Consider the following 19,781-nt stretch of genomic DNA (forward strand, 5'->3'; position numbering starts at 1 on the left):
ATATGGGCTATAGTAGTAAATGCCAAATCCAGGGGGTCTTAATGTTCAAATCAAAAGAGCAAAATAATCCATGGTATGCCCATCATTTGCCAGGTCGTAGTTGCAAATGAGAACTTGCCTACCTGGTAAAATAAAGGTGAAATATATATATTTTTAAATCTCCATGGTATGACCATGTTAGATCTCAGATATCAAATTGTGAACCCGAGACCCACATTTATCACATAAAATGTATATGCCATATCTCACAATTGATTTGACTTCCCGAATGTAGAATTATCACTGTGACAGAACGTTTATTTTTTTTGGTAGATTTGTGTCATTCCATAAAGTTCTATATAGCGCTGCAGTGAGTGGGGGACTGTATAACCCTGTGACATAGCATTCGCTCTAGCTCTACCTTGCTCTCCCTAAGTGAGAGAGGTCCGCACTTTGAGAGACAGTCCAACAACAAGTTCGAGGGGTTTATGAACTTAGACACATTTTCTGAATTTGCCGTTTTTCCCATTATGACACTTCATGTCTGTGTTTCCTTTATTTTTGTAATTACCTGTATCTCCTAACTTGGCTCTTTTACTATAGCGATGCTTTGATGACTTGTGATTGGCCGGCAACAACAGCAAGCTTCACGCACCACTTTCGTGAAAAGCAAGAGCAGCAGCATCAATTGTACAATTTTCACTTTCTCTCCACAACACCAGTCGCGTTCGGGTGTGTACGAGTCCTTACGGGCAAATCGGTTATAATTACAAATACCCAAGACCCATGACAATTAGGTCCAACCTGGCTTTTTGGGTACAGGTGGACCGGTGAAGTCCTCAAATATGTTGTCTTGAGTTACTGTATCTACCAAAGACGACGACATAAATGTGAGAAATAAGATTCACTTCCGATTTTAAATACAGATTTTGTCAAATTTTAAGTGGTTTTATAAATCCTTTGTACAGGATATTGGAGACTTGGAGCCTTCATCACGACTCTGATTATTTTACTGCTAGTCGTCTTTACTGTCATTGGACTCTTCATCTGGAACAAAAAACAGGTATGTCAACAAGCTAACATGTTCATTTAAATATGAACAGTCTATTGATGGTCTATTAATAGTACTAATATACTGATATAGTAGGCTGAGCTAAACTATTCTTCTCCGCATTTCAGATAAAACAGCGTCTACTGAGATGCCAGGCATTACTTCTATATGTTTTACTATTGTGTATATTTCTACAAATACAGTACCAGTCAAAGGTTTGGACACACCTACTCATTCCAGGGTTTTTCTTTATTTTTACTATTTTCTACATTGTAGAATAATAGTGAAGACATCAAAATTATGAAAAACACATATGGAAACATGTAGGAACCAAAAAACTGTTCAACAAATCAAAAACAATTTTTCACAGGACAATGTCCCAAAACACCTCCAGGCTTTGTAAGGGTTATTTTACCAAGAAGGAGAGTGATGGAGTGGTGCATCAGATGACCTGGCCTCCACAATCACCTGACCTCAACCCAATTGACATGGTTTGGGATGAGGTGGACCGCAGAGTGAAGGAAAAGCAGCCAGCTCAGCATATGTGGGAACTCCTTCAAGACTGTTGGAAAATCATAAATTCCAGGTGAAGCTGGTTGAGAGAATGCCAAGAGTGTGCAAAGCTGTCATCAAGGCAAATGGTGGGTATTTGAAGAATCTCAAATATAAAATATACTTTGATTTGTTTAAAACTTTTTTGGTTACTACATGATTCCCCCCCATGTGTTATTTCATAGTTTTGATGTCTTCACTAATATTCTACAATGTAGAAAATAGCAAAAATAAAGGAAAACCCTTGAATGAGTAGGTGTGTACAAACTTTTGACTGGTACTGTATTATATCATGATTTTTAACATATTTCGTTTCTTATTTTGTTTTTTACATTTTCTTTTAATTAGGAGAAACAGCTCTTGTCACAGGTACATTTTGTTTATTATTTAATAATATTTTGATTTAAGTTGGCTACGGTATCTTGACTGAGTATTTATTGTGTTATGTAGTGAAGATTGTTTGTTGATTATTTGATGTAAAAAATGTGTATACTGTATATCTACTATATATACACTGCTCAAAAAAATAAAGGGAACACTTAAACAACACAATGTAACTCCAAGTCAATCACACTTCTGTGAAATCAAACTGTCCACTTAGGAAGCAACACTGATTGACAATAAATTTCACATGCTGTTGTGCAAATGGAATAGACAACAGGTGGAAATTATAGGCAATTAGCAAGACACCCCCAATAAAGGAGTAGTTCTGCAAGTGGTGACCACAGACCACTTCTCAGTTCCTATGCTTCCTGGCTGATGTTTTGGGCACTTTTGAATGCTGGCGGTGCTTTCACTCTAGTGGTAGCATGAGACGGAGTCTACAACCCACACAAGTGGCTCAGGTAGTGCAGCTCATCCAGGAATGCACATCAATGCGAGCTGTGGCAAGAAGGTTTGCTGTGTCTGTCAGCGTAGTGTCCAGAGCATGGAGGCGCTACCAGGAGACAGGCCAGTACATCAGGAGACGTGGAGGAGGCTGTAGGAGGGCAACAACCCAGCAGCAGGACCACTACCTCCGCCTTTGTGCAAAAAGGAGCAGGAGGAGCACTGCCAGAACCCTGCAAAATGACCTCCAGCAGGCCACAAATGTGCATGTGTCTGCTCAAACGGTCAGAAACAGACTCCATGAGGGTGGTATGAGGGCCCGACGTCCACAGGTGGGGGTTGTGCTTACAGCCCAACACCGTGCAGGACGTTTGGCATTTGCCAGAGAACACCAAGATTGGCAAATTCGCCACTGGCGCCCTGTGCTCTTCACAGATGAAAGCAGGTTCACACTGAGCACATGTGACAGACGTGACAGTCTGGAGACGCCGTGGAGAACGTTCTGCTGCCTGCAACATCCTCCAGCATGACCGGTTTGGCAGTGGGTCAGTCATGGTGTGGGGTGTCATTTCTTTGGGGGTCCGCACAGGCCTCCATGGGCTCGCCAGAGGTAGCCTGATTGCCATTAGGTACCGAGATGAGATCCTCAGACCCCTTGTGAGACCATATGCTGGTGCGGTTGGCCCTGGGTTCCTCCTAATGCAAGACAATGCTAGACCTCATGTGGCTGGAGTGTGTCAGCAGTTCCTGCAAGAGGAAGGCATTGATGCTATGGACTGGCCCGCCCGTTCCCCAGACCTGAATCCAATTGAGCACATCTGGGACATCATGTCTCGCTCCATTCACCAACGCCACGTTGCACCACAGACTGTCCAGGAGTTGGCGGATGCTTTAGTCCAGGTCTGGGAGGAGATCCCTCAGGAGACCATCCGCCACCTCATCAGGAGCATGCCCAGGTGTTGTAGGGAGGTCATACAGGCACGTGGAGGCCACACACACTACTGAGCCTCATTTTGACTTGTTTTAAGGATATTACATCAAAGTTGGATCAGCCTGTAGTGTGGTTTTCCACTTTAATTTTGAGTGTGACTCCAAATCCAGACCTCCATGGGTTGATACATTTGATTTCCATTGATCATTTTTGTGTGATTTTGTTGTCAGCACATTCAACTATGTAAAGAAAAAAGTATTTAATAAGAATAGTTAATTCATTCAGATCTAGGATGTGTTATTTTAGTGTTCCCTTAATTTTTTTGAGCAGTGTATATATACACACCACTGTTCAAGAGTTTGGGGTCACTTAGAAATGTACTTGTTTTTGAAAGAAAAACACATTTTTTGTTCCATTAAAATAACATCAAATTGATCAGAAATACAGTGTAGACATTGTTAGTCATATACAACATTATTGTAGCTGGAAACAGCAAATTTTTTATGGAATATCTCTGAAGTACAGAGGCCCATTATCAGCAACCATCACTCCTGTGTTCCAATGGCACGTTGTGTTAGCTAATCCAAGTTTATCATTTTAAAAGGCTAATTGATCATTAGAAAACCCTTTTGCAATTCTGTTAGCACAGCTGAAAACTGTTGTTCTGATTAAATAAGCAATAAAACTGGCCTTTTTTAGACTAGTTGAGTTTCGGGAGCATCAGCATTTGTGCGTTCGATTACAGGCTCAAAATGGCCAGAAACAAAGACTTTCTTCTGAAACTCGTCAGTCTATTCTTGTTCTGAAAAATGAAATCTATTCCATGCGAGAAATTGCCAAGAAACTTTATATCTCGTACAACGCTGTGTACTCCTCCCTTCACAGAACAGCGCAAACTTGCTCTAACCAGAATAGAAAGAGGAGTGGGAGGCCCCGGTGCACAACTGAACATACTTTGTTCATCTTTCCCTCGATCCAGTCCCTGCTGCTGAAAAACATCCCCACAGTATGATGCTGCCACCTCAATGCTTCACCGTAGGGATGGTGCAAGCTGTCCTCCAGACTTTACACTTGGCATTCAGGCCAAATAGTTCAATCTTGGTTTCATCAGACCAGAGAATCTTGTTTCGCGTGGTCTGAGAGTCTTTTGGCAAACAGCAAGCAGGCGGTAATGTGCCTTCTACTGAGCTGTGGCTTCCGTCTGGCCACTCTACCATAAATACCTGATTGGTGGAGTGCTGCAGAGATGGTTGTCCTTCTGGAAGGTTCTCCCATCTCCACAGAGTAACTCTGGAGCTCTGTCAGAGTGACCATCGGGTTCTCGGTCACCTCCCTCACGAAAGCCTTATCCCCAGATTGCTCAGTTTGGCCAATCTGGGGCCAAAAAACAGTTTTCGCTTAGTCATTATGGGGTATTGTGTGAAGATTGAGGAAAAAAAGTATTTAATCCATTTTTAGAATAAGTCTATAACGTAACTAAATGTGGAAAAGGGACGGGATCTAAAAACTTTACGAATGCACTGAATATCATTAATTTATATGTAAACAAATGGATGTAGCAGCTAAGGATTCTCTTTATGGTTGATCAATATGGTTGATTTATAGATTATTATTAATAAATAATATATCAATAGTCACATGTTTAACTCATGCAGAATGTGGTATGCCAAGGAAACTACTACACAGAAGAAATGTGTCCCAAAAGGTACATTTATATTGACATACCTTTTCTTTATTTAATGTTTTTTAATCTGTTTTTTAGATCTTATTCACCCCACAAGCACAGTCATTCAATGGTTAATAACATTTATTGAAGAACACCCATAAGAAGAAAAGGTGGTACAACCCAAAATCTATTTTCTGTTGATAAGATTAGTGGTTAAATATTTCTCTGATTTGATTTGTTCATTTGCTGCATGGGGCGAAGTGAAGAGATTCAAAGTTAGGACACATGAACAAATAACTAGCATAGTGTCATTACATGGCTGTACTGTCAGGAGGTCTATGTGTAGCTGGTGAATAGAAGTCAGGCGCAGGACCGCAGATAAGAGTAAATAAACGTATTTTACTCAACAATTAATAAATCCAATACAAAAACAGAGGCCATAATAACGGACCTACCTACATAGAAACAATCACTCACGAACAAACATGGGGGAACAGAGGGTTAAATAATGAACAGGTAATTAGGGGATTGAAACCAGGTGTGTAAGACAAAGACAAAACAAATGGAAAATGAAAAGTGGATCGGCGATGGCTAGAAGGCCGGTGACGTCGACCGCTGAACGCCGCCCGAACAAGGAGAGGGACTGACTTCGGCGGAAGTCGTGACATGTACCTTCAAGTAACATCCATATCAGAAAACCATGTGAGTGAATGAATTCACCAAATCTTGTTCTCTTTTTTTTGTGGACATCACTCTGGACCCAACGTCTGCTCACCCTAACCTAGACATGTATGCAGGTAGAAAGGTTTTTTGTAAGAAGTCAAAAGTAACTGATGTTCCCAAAGCTCTTCATGCCTTTACTAAGGACACATTCAGCTCCAAACAGTTATACTGGGAAATGAAGGTGATGGAAGATTCCATTTTTAGCAAAGAGAAACAGACATGGTATGTTGGTGTAGTCACAGACATAGCCATTCTGACAAGGGCTGTTATGCCCTTAACCCCTGAGAATGGTTTCTGGGATTTTACATATGAAAAAGGGAAATGTTATTATGTCCCTGATGACCCTCAATACCAGAATTGGGAAATGAAAGCCATTTAATATTTCTAAGCCTACAAGAATCTGGAAAAGCAATTGTTACAACACTTGGAGTGTTCTTAGATTGTGACAGGCAGATGCTTTCCTTTTATGATGCTGAATCAAAGGTACATCTTTACAGTTTGTTTAACGTTGTGTCATCTAACACATTCTTCGCTGTATTCAGCCCTGGGTTACGTGGCAAATGTCCCTTAACAGTAAAATGACTATGGATGACAAAGGTGGAAATACATATTAAATGAAATACCAATGTAACACTCTGTGACACTAACAGGGAATTCAACCGCATAGATACATTACACTTTAAATGTATATTTACTACCTTTAGCAACATCATTGATGTAAATCTGTAATACAAGTATTGAATATCAACAACACTGTTGATTTCTGTATTGTGTATTGAGATGAACTAACTTGATATTGAATTAATGTCATTTGAAAAACTCCTGTGCAACACCTCCTCTCAGTGGTCTATTCAGTGCATTGAACAGACTGGACCAGGATGCCACTAATGAAACAGACTGACATACCCATACAATTGTGCATCAACTGACATAGGAGACTGACGTCTGCTTTTCATCAACATTTAGTAAATGAGTAAGCCTTGGGTGTGTGCTTTGATGGAGAGGAGATAGTGAAAGTCCAGACAGTCAGACAAAGAGAGGGAGTTTACGGGAGAGGGAGAGGGAGACAGCAGGGGTTCAAGCTGTAGAACCCAGTTCCTACATTAGAATATAAAAATAGATTTTATCAAACAAAACTATGCTACATATTATCTCTGGGACCCTCAGGATGACAAATCAGAGCAAGATTACTGTATGTACAATTTTTACCTTCAGAGGTGAATGTATCAAACTAGCTGCCGTGAAAGTGTTTTGTTGTTGTGCACGCTCTTCAAACAATAGCATGGTATTTATCACTGTAATAGCTACTGTAAATTGGACACGAGTTAGATTAACAAGAATTTAAGCTTTCTGCCATATAAGACATGTCTATGTCCTGGAAAGTTGGCTGTTACAGACATCATTCTAACCACATTAGTGCACGTTAGCAACAACCATCCCGTTTTAAGGTCACAAAGTAAAATACTACTTGAATAAAAGTCCAAGTATTTGGTTTTATTAAAATGTTTTAATGGAATTGCTAAAATACATTTCAAAGTAAAAGTATTGATAATAAAAAAATCCTTATTATGCAAACTAGACGCCACATTTCTTGTTTTATTTTAACTTACAGACAGCCAGGGGCACACTCCAAGACTCAGACATTAATTTACAAACTAAGCATTTGTGTTAGTGAGTCCTCCAGATCAGAGGAAGTAGGGATGACCAGGGATGTTCTCATGATAAGTGTGTGAATTGGAGCATTTTCCTGTCAAATTGTAACGAGTACTTTTGGGTATCAGGGAAAATGTATGGAGTTAAATGTATATTATTTTCTTTAGGAATGTAGTGAAGTAAAATAAAAAGTAGTCAAACATTTAAACAGTAAAGTACAGATACACACAAAAACTACTTAAGTAGTCATTTAATTTTTTTTTTACTTCAGTACTTTACACCACTGTTAAATGACTGTGATAGTAGATAACTGAGGATGGATCAACAACATTGTAGCTACTCCACAATAAATGACAGAGTGAAAAGAAGTAAGCCTGTACAAAATTAAAATATTATGAAATATGCATCCTGTTCGCAATAAGGCACTAAAGTAGAACTGCAAGACATGTGGCAAAGAAATTATCTTTATGTCCTGAATACAAAAGAGTTATGTTTGGGGCAAATCCAATGCAATGCATCACTAAGTACCACTCTTCATATTTCCAATCATGGTTGTGGCTGCATCATGTTATTGATATGCTAGTCATCAGCAAGGACAAGGGAGTTTTCTTGGATAAAAAGAATAGGAATAGAGCTAAGCACAGACAAAATCCTAGAGGAAAACCTGGTTCAGTCTGCTTTCCAACAGACACTGGGAGACAAAGTCATCTTTCAGCAGGACAACAACCTAAAACACAAGGCCAAATTTACTGTACACTGGAGTTGCTTACCAAGATGACATTGAATATTCCTGAGTGGCTCGTTACAGTTTTGACTTAAATCGGCTTGAAAATCTATGGCAATACTTAAAATGGCTGTCTATCAATGATCAACAACCAACTTGACAGAGCTTGAAGAATTTTTTAAATAATAATGTGCAAATATTTTACCATCCAGGCTCAATTCAATACAAAGCTCTTAGAGACTTCACCCAGAAAGACTCAAAGCTGTAATCGCTGCTGAAGGTCATTCTAACAGGTATTGACTCAGACTCAGGGCTATGAACACTTATGTAAATGAGATATTTCTGTATTTAATTTTCAATAAATTTGTAAACGTTTCCAAGAAGATGTTTTCCTTTAGTCATTATGGAGTATTGTGTGTAAATGGTGAGGTGAAAATAAGCAATTTAATCAATTTTGAATTCTGGGTGTCACACAACAAGATGTGGAATAAATCAAGGTGGATGATTACGAATACTTTCTGAAGGCACAGTGTTGCTCAACTGTTAGTAAATGAATACGCCTTAGGGGTGTTTGATGGAAAAGAGAAAGTGAAAGTACTGACCGTGAGAAAAATAGGAGTTTACAGGAGAGGGAGAATTAAGTGATTCTCAGTCTTTTGTTAAGATTGGTAGAATGCAAACGTGATATTTAACATTTAGTATACAAACACTGATATGTCAGTCGGTTATAGGGTGATCAGAAGATTCCAAAGGTAAATGTTGATCGTGCAATGGAAACTAATCGAAGGATCACGCGCTCAGGTACAAATGCATTTTATTATTTGATTACAACCTCTCCATTACAAATACCTTCCTTCTCTCCACTCTTCTCCTTACTTTAATCTTTAAACAGTGATCATTTCTGAGTTTCTTAATTATTGTTGTTTACAATCTAGTCTTAACCAATGTGCCCTCAAATCTTCTTCAGCCCTGAGCAACTTTCTGGTCTGCTGAGCGCAAACTTGAACATTGTGAAAATTCTTTGCAACTTCTGGCTCGAAATTACTGTAAACACTAAGGCTGTACCCGCTTTAAGTACAGTTTTAACATTGGCCAATTATTATTATTCCCATACCTGTCACGTCTGCTCCCGCTCTTCCCTTCTGCTGGCGCTTGAGGGCGCCAGATTACCCTGCATCACACGCTCCTGCCATCCATTACTCACACCTGCCCTCCCTCGTCACTTGCATCAGCGATATTGGACTCACCTGGACTCATTCATTACCTGTTTATTTCCTCCCCTATATTTGTCAGTTCCCTACCTCTGTTCCCTGCTGCTGCATTGTATTGTTCTTGTCTTTTGAATTTGTTTCTGACGCTGTTCCTGTCTCGTCTCTGTCCGTTAAAATTAAATGTTTTACTCCCCGTACCTGCTTCGTCTCAACAGCGTCATTCCGCGTGGCAATACCATTATTACAGAGAATCAGACACATTATGCTACCCGAGATCTTACCTGACTCGCTTTTCAAAGATGGCTGGAAATGCAGACATTTTGTGCTCTTGTGGGAAGTAACCACTCCTCAATTGGTTTACCCTTTTTCTCCCCAATTTTGTGGTATCCAATTGGTAGTTACAGTCTTGTCTCATCGCTGCAACTCCTGTACGGACTCAGAAAAGGCGAATGTTGAGATCCGTGCATCCATCGAACACAACCCAACGAAGCCGCACTACTTCTTGACAAAATCCCCGCTTAACCCGGAAGCCAGCCACACCAATGTGTCGGAGGAAACACGGTACACCTGGCGATCGTGCCCGCCACAGCAGTCGCCAGAGGGGTGATTGGCCGAGGACATCCCTGCTGGCCAAACCCTCCCTAACCTGGACGATGCTGGGCCAATTGTGCGCTGCCTCATGGGTCTCCCAGTCGCATCCAGCTGCGACAGAGCTTGGACTAGAACCAGGATCTCTAGTGGCACAGCTAGCACTACGATGCAGTACCATTCCCCAATTGTTGACTAGAAATTAGGTATAACTGGGCTAATAACTCACTAACTAGAAATAATATAATATGAACAAATGTGCACAGGTGGCTACATGCAGCTCTCGCTTTGATCTCAAAACAAGCACATTTACTCATGACCGCTCATACTGTAAACACAGTCCAGTTCAAAGTGAATGGCACATTTCCGTATATCGCAATGGCTATTTGCATATAGGCCTACTGCAGCTCTGATTGATTGGTTATGGCGCACCAGTCTGTGTAGAGTAGGGGCTTGAGTCATCCTTGTCAATGCAATAGAATCCTACGTCGATGCGCTCTGCATAATTTGTTTTGTTTCGGTATGTGACATCGAAAGTGACTAATGTTGCATTGATTCGAGCACAATTCCCACAGTAGCTCGAAACATCGATAGTGTTAAGTAAAGGGGAAAACTCTAGAAAGTTGAGTGAAGCTCAATCTTGTGCTTTTCTGCGCGTGCTGATATTTGTTCTGTGCACAGTATAGAGGAAACATTGATCATAATTCCATACTGCATGATTGGTATACAGTGCATTCAGAGAGTATTCAGACCCCTTGACTTTTTCCACATTTTGTTATGTTACAGCCTTGTTCTGAAATTGATTAAATATATATTTTTTCTCATCAATCTACACACAATATCCCATAATGAGAAGCTAAAAACAGGTAAAAATGGAAATATCACATTTACATAAGTATTCAGTATTCAGACCCTTTACTCAATACTTTGTTGAAGCACCTTTGGCAGTGATTACAGCCTTGAGTCTTCTTGGGTATGACACTACAAGCTTGGCACACCTGTATTTGGGGAGTTTCTCCCGTTCTTCTCTGCAGATCATCTCTAGCTCTGTCAGGTTGGATGGGGAGCGTCACTGCACAGATAATTTCAGGTCTCTCCAGAGATATTCGATCAGGTTCAAGTCCGGGCTCTGGCTGGGCCACTCAAGGACCTTCAGAGACTTGTCCCGAAGGCACTCCTGCGTTGTCTTGGCTGTGTGCTTAGGGTCGTTGTCCTGTTGGAAGGTCAAGGATCTCTCTGTACTTTGCTCCATTCATTTTTCCTTGACCCAGGTTAGTCTCCCTGTCCCTACCTCTGAAAAACATTCCCAGAGCATGCTGCCACTGACATGCTTTATCGTAGCGATGGTGCCAGGTTTCCTCCAGACGTGACGCTTGGCATTCAGGCCAGATAATCTTGGATCTCATGGTTTGAGTGTCCTTTTGTGTATTTTGGCAAACTCCAAGCGGGCTGTCATGTGACTTTTACTGAGGCGTCACTTCCGTCTGGCCACTCTACCATAAAGGACTGATTGGTGGAGTGTAGCAGAGATGGTTGTCCTTCTGGAAGGTTCTCCCATCCCCACACAGGAACTCTGGAGCTCTGTCAGAGTGACCATCGGGTTCTTGGTCACCTCCCTTACCAAAGCCCTCCCCCCCCAATTGCTCAGTTTGGCCAGCCAGCCAGCTCCAGGAAGAGTCTTGGTGGTTCAAACTTCTTCCATTTAACAATGACGGAGACAACACTGTTCTTGGGGACCTTCAATGTTGCAGAAATGGCTTGGTACCCTTCCCCAGATCTGTGCCTCGACACAATCCAGTCTCAGAGCTCAACGGACAATTCCTTTGACCTCATTGCTTGGTTTTTGCTCTGACATGCACGTTCAACTCTGGGAACTTATATAGACAGATGTGTGCTTTTCCAAATCATCTCCAATCAATTGAATTTACCACAGGTGTACTCAATCACGTTCTATAAACATCTCAAGGATGATCATTGGAAACAGGATGCACCCGAGCTCAATTTTGAGTCATATAACAACAAATATGAATACTTATACTGATGTAAATAATTTCTGTTTTTTATTTGTAATAAATGTGCAAACATTTCTAAAAATCTCTTTTCACTTTGTCATTATGGGGTATTGTGTGTAGTATGATGAGTAGGATTTAAAAAGAGTAAGGCTATAACGTAACAAAATGTGGTAAAAAGTCAATAGGTCTGAATACTTTCCGAATGCACTGTATTTTACCCTTCAATGAGTGGGTCCCCTTTCATGATGAGCACAAACTGTGGTAGAAAGCCAACTTGTAAATCAATAAACCTTTGGTGTGGTGAACGTGAAGATAATGACACGCTCTAAAGGAGAGAGTGGACAGACTCCCTCTTTTTCTCGCTGGTCTATTACCACTCTCGTCTACAAGGTATAATAATAATTATTTGAATGATTATTTAAATATACTATGATATTCCGATTCAGCCATTAATCTACTTGATTACCAGAAGATCCCGTCCATTTTTAACCGCATAATAACAGGAAATGAAGGTGGAGGGACCATGCAATCAGGTACACAAGCATGTAATAATGCTGTGTGATTACCACCCTTCCTGTTATTGTTGAACAATGGTGTTCTTATTTGTCTCCCTCCACTTACAGAAAATCACATGATTTCACGTGAAATTTCACATGTAAAATCATGTGAAAACTTGTTTTTGGATCACTTGTGTAGTTTCATGTTATCACATACTGCTTTACATGGTATCACATTAACTTCACATCAGTCAGCTTCTATTATAATGGTTTTCTACAGTGTATGTTCTATGTAGAATCAGTGAGTCCAATGTTCATTGCTATATTGCCAGGTCGCAGTTGAAAATGAGAACTTGTTCTCAACTGGCCTAACTGGTTTAATAAAGGAGAAGTAAAAAAAGATTGACCAACCTTTTTTATGACTTGGCATGATAACGTAAACAAAATAGTACAGCTAGACTATGTCTGAAAGTAAAAAATTCAGCCTCTCAATCATTATTCATTAGTCTCTGTAGCTGATCATTTGCTAGATCAGGGATGTGAACTTCATAGGACTGTCTGATTTATTAATCCATTTAGCTGGGTAATGTAACAGTGTTGTCCTCTTTCTTCAACACAGGGGTATTGCTCAGGGTACTGATACTGGCTGCTTTCACTGTTACCATCACAGCTCAAAAACCTGGTGAGAATGTTTACTCTTTTAATTACATTAGTTTCCAGTTACCCACTAAAACAATTTCTTGGTTATTTAAGACCTAACAGGACTTGAATGAGTATTCTTCATCATACGTTCTTATTTCTTTCCCCCTATACCCAGCCCCAGAGGTCTTCACCTTGACGGTTCCTAATGGTCCCATTTTGACCCGGTTGAACGCCTCTGTCACTCTACCTTGTGAACTCTCACCTATCTTCAATGTTGAGCCATTGGAGGTGCGCTGGTACCGGTCCGAGAACTCCAACAGACCTGCCTTGTTGTACAAAGATCACAAGATCCAGGAGGCCCCTGTGGACCCTCGGTACAGGGGCAGGGTTTCTCTAACTGGGGGGCTGGAGAGAGGGAACGTGTCTCTGACACTGGAGAGGGTGACGGTGGAAGACAGGGGGGAGTATGTGTGCCATGTCAGCAATGAAAGGTGGTACGAAAAGGCCAATGTGTATCTCTCAATGAATGGTAAGAGGCTTATGGCTGAAACGGTTTAAACATGATTTTACATCTGCAAAACTGGACCGAACTCTACATAAAATATAGAATACTCACAATAAGGTGGCACTTATTTTTTACAACTTCAAAGTAATCCACAGGAAAATGTGATTGTCATTGTAGTTTCATTGTAGTTTCCCTCCACACTCCCTTATCTCTCCATCAGTGACAGGCAGCGCACCAGTTCTCTCTGTGGCCAGTGGAGGAGGAGGTCAGGTGAACGTTACCTGTTCATCAGAGGGCTGGTCACCACAACCTAAACTCACCTGGAGAAACAAAGAGGAGACCGAGATAAAAAATGAACAAGTACTCTTCACCTCAGGTAATTACATAGACAGTAATAGATCATCACCCCAGTTAAAACAATGGCCAAAGATGTAGGCCTAACATCCGTTTCCCAAAACACCACTCAGAGAGAACGTTCTCTATGTGTGTCATTGGAGTGTCGATAATGATAGGGTTGAAAGAAAGGCAACGCTGCTCCCAGATCAGTTTCCTCTATTCAAAATCTTACCTTAACATTAGAATGAACACAGACGACTGATATTGAGGAGGAATATTCTAATGCCTTAGTCTATAATACAGTTAGCTCCAAAGTATTGGGACAGTGACATTTTTATTTATTTAGGCTCTACTCCAGCACTTTGGAATTGAACACAATGATTATGAGGTTAAAGTGCAGACAGCCTCAGATTACTGCTGACAATATTCATCCATATCGGGTGAACCGTTTAGAAATTCCAGCACTTTTTGTACATAGTCTACCCCATTTTAGGGGACCAAATGTTTTGGGATAAATTCACTGAAAGTGTTCAGACCCCTTCCGTTTTTCCACATTTTGTTACGTCACAGCCTTATTCTAAAATTGATCACATTTTTTGCCTAATCAGTCTACACACAATACCCCTTAATGGCAAAGCGAAAACAGTTTTTTTGACATTTTAATTTTTTTTAATTAAAAATAAAAAAACAGATACCTTATTTACATAAGTATTCAGACCCTTTGGTATGAGACTCAAAATTGAGCTCCGGTGCATCCTGTTTACATTGATCGTCATTGAGATGTTTCTACAACTTGATTGGAGTCCACCTGTGGTAAATTCAATTTATTGGACATGATTTGGAAAGGCACACACCTGTCTATATAAGGTCCCACAGTTGAAAGTGCTTCTCAGAGCAAAAACCATTCCATGAGGTCGAAGGTACTGTCCGTCGAGCTCCGAGAAAGGATTGTGTCGAGGCACAGATCTGGGGAAGGGTACCAAAAAATGTCAACAGCATTGAAGGACCCCAAGAACAAAAGTTTGGAACCACCAAGACTCTTCCTAGAGCTGAGCAATCGGGGCAGAAGGGGCTTGGTCAGAGAAGTGACCAAGAACCCAATGGTCACTCTGAAAGAGCTCCAGAGTTCCTCTGTGGGGATGGGAGAACCTTCCAGAAGGACAACCATCTCTGTAGCACTCCACCAATCAGGCCTTTATGGTAGAGTGGCCAGATGGAAGCCACTCGTCAGTAAAAGGCACATGACAGCCTGCTTGGAGTTTGCCAAAAGGCACCTAAAGACTCTCAGACCATGATATACAAGATTCTCTGGTCTGATGAAGCCAATATTGAACTTTTTGGCCTGAATGCCAAGGATCACGTCTGGAGGAAACCTGGCAACATCCATACAGTGAAGCATGGTGGTGGCAGCATCATGCTGTGGGGATGTTTTTCAGGGGCAGGGAGACTAGTCAGGGTTGAGGGAAAGATGAACGGAGCATAGTACAGAGATATCCTTGATGAAAACCTGCTCCAGATCGCTCAGGACCTCAGACTTTGGGCGAAGGTTCACATTCCAACAGGACAACGACCTTAAGCACACAGCCAAGACAATGCAGGAGTGGCTTCGGGACAAGTCTCTGAATGCCCTTGAGTGGCCCATCCAGAGCCCGGACTTGAACCTGATCGGACATCACTGGAGAGACCTGAAAATAGCTGTGCAGCGACGCTCCCCGTCCAACCTGACAAAGCTTGAGAGGATCTGCAGAGAATGGGAAAAACTCCCCAAATACAGGTGTGCCAAGCTTGTAATGTCATACCCAAGTAGACTTGAGCCTGTAATCGCTGCCAAAGATGCTTCAACAAAGTGCTGAGTAAAGGGTCTGAATACTTAGGTAAATAAGATATTTCAGTTTTAATGTTTACCTTGTCTAATAACCTGTTTTTGCTTTTTCATAATGGGGTATTGTGTGTAGATTGAATAACGTTGTAACGTAACAAAATGTGGAAAAAGTCAAGGGGTCTGAATTCTTTCCGAACGTACTGTATTTCCTCAATTATAATATTTATTTATTTATTTTTCTGCTGCCTCTTGGGCCGCCAATGGGCCTGAGCCCCGGGGCTTCATCCCCGGTAAGCCCCAACATTTATCCGGCCCTGGTTTTCTGATCAACGCCCCTAGCTTTTTTAAAGGTGTCTGTGACCAACAGATGCATAACTGTATTCCCAGTCACGTGAAATGCATAGATTATGGCCTTATTTATTTATTTCAACTGACTGATATCCTTATATGACCTGTTGCATGTTGCGTTTATATTTTGTTCAGTACACAATAAAAGTAACAAGCTTGATGCAGTCATTGCATGCTATTAATATGGGAGCAAATACTTCTTACTACTTAAAAAAAACGTTTTACTACTTTAATACACATATAAGCTAATTTGTCCCAATACTTTTGGTCCCCTAGAATGGGGTGGCATTATACAAAAAGTGCTGTAATTTCTAAACGCTTCACCCAACATGGCCAATACCCTTAAATTAAAGCTGACAGTCTGCACTTCAACCTCATATTCATTGTATCATTTTGCCCTGTTAGTAAAGGGCCAAAACAACAACAAAAATGTCCAATACTTTTGGAGCTCACTGAATAATAGTAATGTTGTTACACAAAATGAAATATATTGAGGTAAAAATTTACTTTAGCCAGTAATACCAAAATATTACTAAATTGATTGAATATGCAATATGAATCTATGCAGCCTATGCCTATTTATTTTAAAATGCAGAGATATCGGTTTTCATTTTTTTTAAGGATCTTTCACTTGTTTGTAACAATTGCAAAGATATTGTAAACTTAGTATTTGAGTTCAGCTTTGTTCTGAAGTTATCAGCGGGTACAGAAATACAGGTGATTCGTGGGAGGGCAAAACATAATCTAAAAACAAATGTACCTGTTCTACGTGTGGTCTGAGTCAGTTGTTAACTTACGAGTGTTTTCAAGTGCAACTTAATTAAGTAACGATGGTTTTAGGAAACAGCTCAGAGATATAACGATGCTTGTACAAAGGTTTTAACGATGAACTTAGCCTCAACACTAGAACCGACATAGCGTCCCCTGCCATTTGATTTTGTAATAAAAATACATCTGCCATTTTGAAAGCAATTTTCTCCCCCTAAATAGTTATATTTTACATTGCTCGGTTGTCAGAATTTTTAAATCACAAACAGAAAAGTTTATAGAACCTGTTTACTTTTTCAGACCGATTCCTAATTTAAGGAGCCAAGACCATTTCGCTGCTGGGCGTTGGTACCTAGGTGATAATATGCCTCTCTCCTCACTGAATGAACGCTGTCAATAGATAAATTGGCGATAGAAATTGATAATCGTGCACGTGACTTTACAATTACATTTGAATGAACTGAATGATGAGGAGGGTGAAGAGGTTGATTGAATATAGAACAATAGTGTAATGATGATGATGAAGAATTGTGAACACCAAGAAAGCATGCAACTGCGTGTCCTCCTCAGCATCGTGCACTAAATTCCTAAACTAGCTAGTTTAAGAAAGAGAAGGGCGGGCTGTACATTGATCCTGCTCCTCTAATTGGATAGAGCAAAGCAGTCTATTTCACCCAATCACTTCTCATCGTATGTTTTGGTCTGGCTGATAACCTCTGTAATTCTAGTCTTAAGAAACCAGGAACTGTGCAATTTTAATGATTCAAAAAATTGTATCTATGAGTGAATCTCTCATAATAAATGGTTGTGTATCACTCCCTTCTCTCTGTAACAGATTCTCAGGGCTTGTTGAGTGTCAGTAGTTGGCTGCTGTATTCTCCCTCAGACTCAGATTGGCTCTCCTGTACAATCTCTCTGTCTGAGGAAGAGAAGAGAGAGAGTAGAGTCCTTCCTCACAAACCTGGTAAGTGTGTCTTCTACACAAACAGCATATCAAATCAAATGTATTCATCACACACAGTTTACAGCAGGTATAAAAGGTGCAGTGAAATGCTTATGTGCTAGCTCCCACAATGCAGTACATTAATCAATATTGAAATAACAATGAAAAGAGTAGAGTCAAATATCCACATACAGTGCCTGTAGAAAGACCACACCCCCTTGGACCTCTTCACATTTTACAAAGTGGGATTAGAATGGATTTAATTGCCTTTTGTCAATGATCGACACAAAATACTTAAATCAAAGTTGAAGAAGAATGCTATAATTTCTTTCAGCGATTAATGAAAAATGAAACACTAATACACACAAATCTAAGTAAAGGAATGGAATAAGAATATATACACTACCGTTCAAAAGTTGTCACTTAGAAATGTCCTTGTTTTTTAAAGAAAAGCAAATTTTTTTGTTCATAAAAATAACATAAAATTGATCAGATATACAGTGTAGACATTGTTAATGTTGTAAATGACTGTTGTAGCTGGAAACGGATGGAATATCTACAGAGGCCCATTATCAGCAACCATCACTCCTGTGTTCCAATGGCACGTTGTGTTAGCTAATCCAAGTATAACGAGTGCTCTGAGAGATGGGAAGCAAGTTCAGGGAGTGAGTGTTTTAATAAATATACGTAACATAATACAAACAAGAAACCAGGAACAACGCACAGACATGACACAGATCAGTGTCATATAGAGGGAAGGTAATCAGGGAAGTGATGGAGTCCAGGTGAGGGATGATGAGCAGGTACACGTAACAGTGGTGACAGGTGTGCACCATAACGAAGCAGGCTGGTGACCTAGATGCTGGAGAGGGAGCACACGTGATACCAAGTTTATCATTTTAAAAGGCTAATTGATCATTAGAAAAGGCTTTTTCAATTATGTTAGCACAGCTAAAAACTGTGTGCTGATTAAAGAAGCAATAAAACTGGCCTTCTTCAGACTAGTTGAGTATCTGGAGCATCAGCCTGTGGGTTCGATTACAGGCTCAAAATGGCCAGAAACCAGAACTCTCTTCTGAAACTCTTCAGTGTATTCTTGTTCTGAGAAATGAAGGCTATTCCATGCGAGAAATTGCCAAGAAACTGAAGCCCATTATTATTTTCTAAATTCTTCAAGCTCTGTCAAGGTGTTGGGGATTATGGCTAGACAGCACCTTTTGCCATAGATTGTCAAGCAGATTTAAGTCAAAACTGTAATTTAGCCTCAGGAATTTTCACTGTCTTCTTGGTAAGAAACTCCATTCTAGATTGGGCTTTGTGTTGTAGGGAATATCCTGCTAAAAGTTGAATTCCTCTCCCAGTGTCTGGTGTAAAGCAAACTGAATCAGGTTTTCCTTTACGATTTTTGGCTCTGCTAAGCTCCATCCCATTTATTTTCATCCTGAAAAACTCCCCACTGAAACACTGCCTCCTTATTTTCAAGCATTCCATACCATGATGCAGCCACCTCCATGCTTGAAAATAAGGAGGCAATTTTTCATTGATGTGTTTGCTTTGCCCCAAACATAAGGCTTTGAATTTAGGCGTGTAGTGTATTCCTTAGCAATTTTATTTTTTGCAGTATTACTTTAGTGCCTTGTTACATACATATGCTGGTTTGGGAATAAAAAAAAATATATATTCTGTATATTTTGTATTCTTCTTTTCACTCTGAGGTGACTCCACAATAATCTAAATGACAATGTTGTTGATCCATCCTCAGTTTTCTCCCATCACAGCCATTAAACTCTGAAGGTGTTTTAAAATCACCATGGTGACATCCCTAAGGAGTGTTCTTCCTGTTCTGCAGCTCAGTTCAGAAGGATGACTGCATATTTGATGTGTCTGGGTGGTTTAATACATCGTCCACAGCATAATTATTATCTTGACCATGCAGATATGTTCAATGTCTGATTTGTTATTGTTGCCCATCTACCAATCACTGCCCTTCTTAATGAGGCTT

General features: G+C 40.3%; 1 protein-coding gene across 2 annotated transcripts in view; it reads left to right on the forward strand.

Moving 5' to 3' along the window:
• Positions 1-8,691: 8,691 nt before the first annotated feature.
• Positions 8,692-19,781, forward strand: part of LOC139578961 (butyrophilin subfamily 2 member A2-like) — a 70,610-nt gene continuing 59,520 nt past the window's right edge. For both annotated transcript variants that reach the window (XM_071407119.1, XM_071407120.1), the window contains exons 1-5: positions 8,692-8,908; positions 13,035-13,097; positions 13,233-13,586; positions 13,783-13,938; positions 17,672-17,800. In XM_071407119.1, the coding sequence (XP_071263220.1) occupies positions 8,878-8,908; positions 13,035-13,097; positions 13,233-13,586; positions 13,783-13,938; positions 17,672-17,800 (733 nt within the window). In that variant the 5' untranslated portion in view covers positions 8,692-8,877. The remainder of the gene's footprint in view (positions 8,909-13,034; positions 13,098-13,232; positions 13,587-13,782; positions 13,939-17,671; positions 17,801-19,781) is intronic.

This window comes from Salvelinus alpinus, chromosome 6 (assembly GCF_045679555.1).
Source record: "Salvelinus alpinus chromosome 6, SLU_Salpinus.1, whole genome shotgun sequence".
Classification (NCBI taxonomy): Eukaryota; Metazoa; Chordata; class Actinopteri; order Salmoniformes; family Salmonidae; genus Salvelinus; species Salvelinus alpinus.